The sequence below is a fragment of the Salvia hispanica genome, chromosome 4 (genome assembly GCF_023119035.1).
Source record: "Salvia hispanica cultivar TCC Black 2014 chromosome 4, UniMelb_Shisp_WGS_1.0, whole genome shotgun sequence".
NCBI lineage: Eukaryota > Viridiplantae > Streptophyta > Magnoliopsida > Lamiales > Lamiaceae > Salvia > Salvia hispanica.
In genome coordinates this window covers 28,751,606-28,759,557 of record NC_062968.1, presented here as the reverse complement: position 1 = coordinate 28,759,557, position 7,952 = coordinate 28,751,606, and the positions used below count along the sequence as shown (strand labels likewise).

General features: G+C 37.5%; 1 protein-coding gene and 2 long non-coding RNA genes across 3 annotated transcripts; 2 read left to right on the top strand and 1 right to left on the bottom strand.

The window, feature by feature from the left end:
- Nucleotides 1-1,562: 1,562 nt before the first annotated feature.
- LOC125218661 lies at nucleotides 1,563-2,589 on the bottom strand. Its single transcript, XR_007175998.1, has 2 exons — nucleotides 1,881-2,589; nucleotides 1,563-1,794 (listed from the first exon to the last, which is right to left on the bottom strand). It is a non-coding gene; the product is annotated as an uncharacterized LOC125218661 (long non-coding RNA).
- Nucleotides 2,590-3,629: 1,040 nt separating this feature from the next.
- LOC125218381 lies at nucleotides 3,630-4,387 on the top strand. The gene is made up of 2 exons (XR_007175946.1): nucleotides 3,630-3,696; nucleotides 4,156-4,387. It is a non-coding gene; the product is annotated as an uncharacterized LOC125218381 (long non-coding RNA).
- A 1,929-nt stretch (nucleotides 4,388-6,316) lies between these two features.
- LOC125220845 lies at nucleotides 6,317-7,939 on the top strand. Its single transcript, XM_048122980.1, has one exon. It carries the CDS (start codon nucleotides 6,317-6,319, stop codon nucleotides 7,937-7,939), a length of 1,623 nt encoding a protein of 540 aa, XP_047978937.1.
- Nucleotides 7,940-7,952: the final 13 nt, after the last annotated feature.

Sequence of the window (7,952 nt, the reverse complement as noted above, 5' to 3'; positions counted from 1 at the left end):
TGGAAAATGGTTAACCAAAAACATGATTTTGTAACAAGCATGATATACATATAGCCAAAAAGAACCCGTGTATTTTTTATTTTTGAGAAAACGATCAAACCATCAAAGTGAGGAGCAAAACATTTAACGGCAAAATAAAGCAACACCAACAACATAAACAAAGCAAAAGCCTAAATCAAAATAAATTTAAAGTCAAACAACAATATAGACAATAAAGTTAAAATCATAGTACCTACTACATCACCTCAAGTTGGCATCCTCATGTAGATATATCCATCCTCATCGAACCGATATAGTACAAACAACTATTATACCAACCGAGACTAGTTGATAAAGAAATGAGAATACACCGTTCATGTTTTGTCTTTGAAACCTAACTTACCATTTCTCGAAACCTATAATTTATTCTCGCTTCAATCATTATTGACTTATTGTTACTATTTACTGTTGCGTATATTCTTCATTCAGTTGGCTTTGTGTTTCAAGGGGCAGTTTGAGCACCAAATTCTAGTTCACAATTCACCAACCAAACTGCCACCTAATTTATTTCTTCATAAAATTCATGTTTGATTAAAATCCTTAAATTGTCTGATAGGGGTTAAGTTTCCTATCGAGGTTTGTAGAGTACGCGAAGATTGAACGTAGCAAAAGTGATAATTCCCTAATTGAAGTTCTAGCAAAAGTGATAATTCCCTAATGATGAAAAATACCATAGAATTTTATTATTTATAGAATTCTAAACCCTGAAACTTATCTTGTTAGTCAAGATAGATAATTAAATAAAAGCTTACCAAAAATATAGAAAATAATCAAAGATATGCTAAATAGGAAAATATATGCCAGTGTTGATTGTTGAGGAGAATGTGTAATCCCTATCATTGTCATTTTATTTTAAATATTTAAAATTTTCGGAGTTTGAAAGTGATAAAGACTTATTTCCAACCGAGAAAAGCAATATGTATTTACTAATAGTAAGTTATAACGACAAACGTATTTTAGAAATAAATTATTTGAACATGTTCATTTGGGGTCATTTAAACGGTGAAAACTTTAACCTTTTTTTTAAAAAAAGAATAAAACCCTGTTAAAAGAGAGTTTCAGACACTAAAAAAAATCGCCAATTAGTGGCGGAAATCAGCGGCGGAAATATTCCGCCGGTAATACTGGCGGAATAGTGGCGGATTTTCCGCTGGAAATGTTAGTGGCGGAATTCCCACGGATCAGTGGCGGATTTTAATATGCCCACAGTTGTGGCGGATTAATTCCGCCACTACGAATAATTTATTTAATAAAATATACAATATATTATAAAAATAAAATTTAGTTGCGGATTTTCCGCCACTGCTATAGTGGCGGTTTATGTTCCGCCACAGTTTTTGTAATACCCACTATTTTATTACCTTTTTTCTTCAAGTTTAATGTCGAACTAGAAATGTTTGTTACTTCAAATTACTTTCGAATTAGAAATATTAGTCGATGACTTTGCTTGTTTGCTAATTTGAAGGTTGTCTATTAGGCTAAAATAAATTCGTATATATGTATTAAATTAAATATAATAAACGTCAAGAAAGAATACGAGGTTACTTTGCTGATCCAGAATGTTCGAATACACATCAAGCTACTTTCTAGTTACAAAATAATTTACACACGTGTTGATGAGAAAGAATTTAAAGAATACAAATATGCAAATGTTGGGCCTCTCTTCTTAAGCCCGAGCCACACCTTGCGCAGCCCGAGAGTTTGGCCCGTCGGCCCGAAGGTCAGCCCAATAACTCTTTCTCCTATGGGTACAACCTGCAATGTATAGACAAAAACAAATAAATATTGTAAGGTATATTTTTTTCAACATCAAACCAAGCAAGGGAAGAAGGCATCCTCACTTTATCAAAGGAAGTCAAAATGATCCCAAAATGGCAGCTGCACCAAATCTGCCTGAATCAAGCAACCACCTGCACCCCTACATGTCCAAACAAGTGATATTATGAAGGGAGTACTTGTGCTTCAAGAAAGAGACGAATGTATTAATTAAAAGCTTAGTGAAGATCTTAAAAAGAAGGATTTGCTGCAAGAAGAGAACAAGTAATACAACAGCTCCATTAAATTCTCACGAGTACACATTCTGCTATAAATTCCCCTCCACACCACCCTTGAACACTCTCCTACACACCTTCAAATTTTTCCAGCAACACAGCAAGTTTGAGTGGAAGAAAGATGAGGTTTTAAGAGCTGAATTCTCAAAGCAGCCGCAGCTTCAATAGGTAATTGCCTCAACACCCAACATCATGCTTTACATCATATAAACCAACCCCAATAGATAGTCAAGAACTTAGAACCATAGATGCTCAAGAATCAAAATGCGAACTTAGCAATATCAGCACAGTAGGTCTCATGTGCAAGTTAAGACATCAAGGCCTCATCAATTTAGTTGCTGCCCTAAGCTTCATAATTAGTGATCTTTTGCATCAAAGCCAATGACTAATTGCAAAATATTAAGCTCATCCTAGTGACTAAGAACACCCAAGATGTTGAATCGAGCATCAACCGAGAACTCCAGATTTACGGAATAATTAAAGGGGTTAGGGGAAAGGGACTTATCTTAGACGACGGACTGCCCGGCATGGAGAAAACGCCGGCGTGAGGCCAACGGCGGAGACAAGCGGCGCTGCTCGCCGAGGCTGACGGCGTAGGCGCGATGGCGACCCCGGAACTTCCACGCGCGACGGAGAAAGAGACGGAAGAAGAAAGGCGACGCCTTTCCCTTGTCGGCAACTTCACCGGGGAAGAACGAAACGAGAGGAGGGAGTAGACGCTGCTCGCTTCTTCAATTTAGGAAATATACGAATTTGGGGAAAGTGTGCGAATCGGAGAAGGGAGGCGGAGCCGGTGTCGCTCCGGCGACGCAGTAGGCGGCAGCCCTGCTCGTCGGACAGCCGAGGACAAGCGGCGACCGCGAGGCGGCGGTGGCGGATGGCGGCGATTTCCGCCAGAGAGAAGAGAGAGAGTTGGATTAGGTTTTGTGATGGATTTGGGAATTTTGTGAAAATGAGAGAGAGAAGGGCCGATAGATTAGGGAAGACAGTAGTGGGCTTCATCTTTTTTTTTTTAGTTGTTGGGCCTCTAGTAACTAAAAGGATGGGCTAGTGATATAAGTTTTAAGTTGTGCCCTTGTAAAGAAAATTTAAAAGTATGGGCTAAGAAATTAAATAGAGAATTGGGTTGCTATAGAGTTTAATTATGGAGTTGGGCCATCAATTAAAATAAAAGAATAGGCTAAGAATTTAATTAATAGCCCGCATTTTATCTCCACGAGGATAAGTCGTTTTTCTTCCGGAATTTTAGTACGAGTGCTCAAATAATTAATTTTAAGAGACTACAATACGCTAACAATGAATAGACCTCGAGCTTATTTTAGTATGTTTAAATAAATGGCATGGGAGGTAGCACCCTCTAGTTAAGTGAATAATTTTTCTAATTTAATTAAATCTACTGATTTAATTAATACTCAAGAATTTTAGAACTCTTCTAGAAAATTTAGAGAAAGAATAAAATGATCATCGCACTTAGGATGCATTCATGTTTAAGCTTAATGGATATCTCAAAATCTAATTAAGTATCTTTTTATTTCCTAAAGGGACGTCTTCGAACGTCATCTAAGACCAAGTTAAGGAAATTTCGGAAGGAGCTTTAGCTTTTGAGGTGGGCATTCTTTTAAAACGTGTTTTTAGTATGAAAATGTGATTCTTTGCTCAAGTATGTTGTCATGCCATGTTTTGTTTTATGATTACCTATCTGCTTGGCTATGCCAATTTAAGTTAAATCGAATTCGGGTCCCAGTAGGGCCGCAAACCCTACTCGGACTAGTGTACACATAAGGGGACCGTGAGCTAACAAAAGGGGTTGGCCGGTCCAGTGACCGTCGTGGAATGTGGCCACATTCCCGGTTCACACAAGGTTCAGATATGGTATATCTATGTTACGTGATTGCGCAATCAAAATCTTTACTAAAGGAAAAGTATTTAGTGACTCGGGTCCTTTAAGTAAAACCCCGTGATCACTCAACTGTGGCATTGACAATTAAAGATAGAACCATTTTTGGCAATGTGCCCACTGAGTATATCAAATACTCAGCCCTGCATGTTATTTTCAAATGTGCAGGTTGAACGTGGACGAGCAGGCGAAGGTGTTGGGACAAGCATATTAAATAAGTAGTTAGGTAGCCCAAAGTAGCATGTCTTCATACGTGCTATTTTGTCTTGGACTCTTCCGCTGCAAAACTTAGAATTATGTACTAGCAAGCTTTGAACTTAGTCTTGTTACTCTGATCACGTTTTGACTATGTACCCATATGCCTTTGATACTTTTGATTTGAGTGATTTCATCCTTTTTATGTTGTCCCTTGATTATTGAGAATTGTTTAGTCACGAAATAGCTACGCTCACTAGCACTAGGGAGTTGTGGTCGTGACAGTTTTGGGACTCTTAATTAAAATTAAATTAATTAGGGCACACTTAACTTACGCATTTCATTCTATTACTCTTGTGCGAATTCTCCTTGTGCCGCCGTTCGCCGCTCCAGCCGCCGCCGTTCGCCGTCGTCCGCTCACCATCAACAACTACCGCCGTTGCCACCAGGTAAGCAAAGTTATACGACTTTGTCATGGCATAGTGAACTAAGAGTTTCGTGGTAGTAGCAGATACCATCTTCGTAGTTGTGGCATAAAGGGCTTCTCAATCGTGAAACCATTCTACTTGTACTTTTAAGTTTTAAACTAATTTATACTAGGAGTTTCTAAGTGGCTGCTGAGATGGTGAAACCATTCTAATATGCATGAACCCATGAAAAAGTGAAGAAAATGCATAAAAAACAACCATGGCAGGAGTATTGAGTAATAGGCACTAGCATTATAGGAGTATTGAGTAATAGGTAGTATTATAATACTAGTATTGAGTACTAGGTAGTATTATAATATTAAGTATTATTTCACCTAGATAACAGGGTACTACTAGTACTTTTATGTTTTAAAAATAATTTGTAGGAGTGGAATTCTGTGACAGGCTATGTAAGTATAGGGGGTAGACATGAAATGCTTTATTGCTTCGAACAATTTATAAGGAATAATAGTATCTTTTTACAATACTTACTCATTTTTATTATGTTGAAGTAACTACAAGACTTTTAAATTAAATTCATTCGTTATTCGAGTTAAAATAAACCTTCAAATTATAACCATGCTTATTATTTATTTCATTCTTTAGGTTACATATATGTACTAGTTTAATGTACTATGAAGTATTTATGTACTTGTATATTTTTTATGATTGTAATTCAAAAAAAATAGGAGTGCTCCTTTAACTATGCACGGAAATGGTTAGTGGATTTCTTTCATGTTCTTGAATTTCTTTTGCCTTGTTAGAATGATACATAAAATTAATTTTTTTTCTTGCACTGCATGTGTTTTCATGAACTTATATAGCATATGCAAGTGAAAGGCGTTCAGGTATAATTCTGCCAACATATGCATTTAGGCCCGGTTCATTTACATTGAATCAACTAATTTAATGATGTAATTATATGGTTGTCATATTCAGATTTCATAGCTTCCAACAAGTTTAGAACGCAAGCAGTTTGTAATTGATTTTGGCGGTTGAATAAGTGTTTGGGGCATCTTCTTGAAGAAACAACATCCGGTACGAAGTTAAAATTATTGATGTTGAAGTATCTTAGAAGCTTTTCTAAATCATGTATATATAATTATATATATATTGTTTAGTTGGTGGCTAGGCTTGGGGTGGAGCCTTGCCGGCTCCGCCGACCTTATGTGCTGAGAAGTGGGGTGATGTTATTGTGTTGATGTTATATTATGATTTAATTATCTCTTAAGCATGCTAAATTATGTGTTTGAAATATTTTAGCTAGTTAGTAGATTACTTAATATGGCTATCTAGTAGACTAACTATTATCCTGATTTGGGAATTATTAATTAGGATTTATAACAATGAGTAGAAATCGTGAGTGGATGTATAGGCGGCTTCTTTCCAACGGTGAATTTAATCCTGCATTTTTAGAGGGGATTACCGATTTCATTACATTTGCAAGTGGTAAACCCGCATACATGGACAAAGACAAAATCAAGTGTCCATGTAGAAAGTGTGATAACAAGTTATATAAATCAACCAACGAAGTGCGGTTCCACATTTCTAAGTTCGGTTTTGTAAATAATTACCACATATGGAGGTTTCAAGGTGAAACATCAAGTCAATCAAGTAGGACTTCGGCTATGGAAATAGATTATGAAGCTCCTACCGCATATCATACGATGGTATTAGAAGCTGTTGGTCCACAATATAACATTGGTAACATGGAAGAGCCACCAAATCCAGATGCACAACGACTTTATGATATGTTAAATGCTGCTGATAATGAGTTGTGGCCTGGTTGTAAGAAGCATTCACAGTTATCATATGTGGTCCGACTAATGAGTTTGAAGGCGGAGTATCACTGGCCAGAGAGGTGCTATGATCGGTTGACAGAATTGATAAAAGAGGGGTTTCCAAGCGATGACAATTTACTGCCAAGTAGCTTTTGTAACACGAAAAAGTTATTGCGTGGCATAGGATTACCCGTTGAAAAGATTGACTGTTGCCCAAATAATTGTATGATTTTTTGGCGACATGACAGCGAGTTAGACAAATGTAGATATTGTGGGGAGTCACGCTTTCAAGACCAAAATGTTGATTCTACAAAGAGGAAAAAGAAGCTAGTTGCAATGGCAAAGATGTACTATTTTCCTTTGATTCCTAGACTGCAAAGATTGTATGCATCAACTGCCACGGCGGGAGAAATGCGTTGGCATGCTTCATCACCCGATGATGGAGTTATGCGCCACCCTGCAGATTCCCCAGCGTGGAAGCACGTCAATAACATATTTCCTGAATTTGCATCAGAGTGTCGTAATGTGCGACTAGGCCTTTCAACTGATGGTTTTCAACCTTTTGGCCAATCAGGAAAACAATACTCTTCATGGCCAGTTATTATAACACCTTACAATCTTCCTCCTTGGCTATGCATGAAGGAACATTTCATGTTTCTCACGGTGTTAGTTCCTGGACCACGTAATCCGAAAGATAAGCTGGATGTTTTTCTGCAGCCATTAATAGAAGAATTGAAACTGTTGTGGGAAGTGGGTGTGCCTACCTATGACATTTCATTGAAGCAGAATTTTCAAATGCGAGCAATCTTAATGTGGACCATAAGCGACTTTCCAGCATATTCCATGTTGTCTGGATGGAGCACTGCTGGAAGATTGGCTTGTCCTCATTGCATGGATAACACAGATGCATTTACACTAGAGAAGAGTGGAAAACAATCATGGTTTGACAACCATCGGAAGTTTCTACCTGCTAATCATCCATTTCGAAAAAACAAAAAAGCTTTTCGAAAAAACAAGATGGTCTTAGTTGACCCGCCAGAAGCCAAGTCAGGTGAAGAAATCTTGAATGGAATAGATACATTGGGACTAGTAAGAGTGATGGATGACTACAATGACATGAATAAGATTGTCGCAAATCGTGCTAGATCTGGATGGAGGAAAAGAAGCATCTTTTGGGATCTCCCATACTGGAAGGAACTACTAATTCGACATAATTTAGATGTGATGCATATTGAAAAGAACGTTTTTGATAATGTATTCAATACTGTTCTTAATGTTCAAGGGAAGACTAAAGATACAACAAAGTCAAGAGAAGAGTTGAATCAGTATTGTGCAAGACCTGAATTAAAGCGTAATGAGATGACCGGCAAGTTTCCAAAAGCTTCATACACCCTAGACAATTCTGAAAAAAGGGTTTTATGTGAATGGGTCAAAGGTCTTAAGTTTCCAGACGGGTATGTGTCCAATATGGGTAGATGTGTTGATTTGAGGAAGCTCAAGATGTTTTGAATGAAAAGTCACG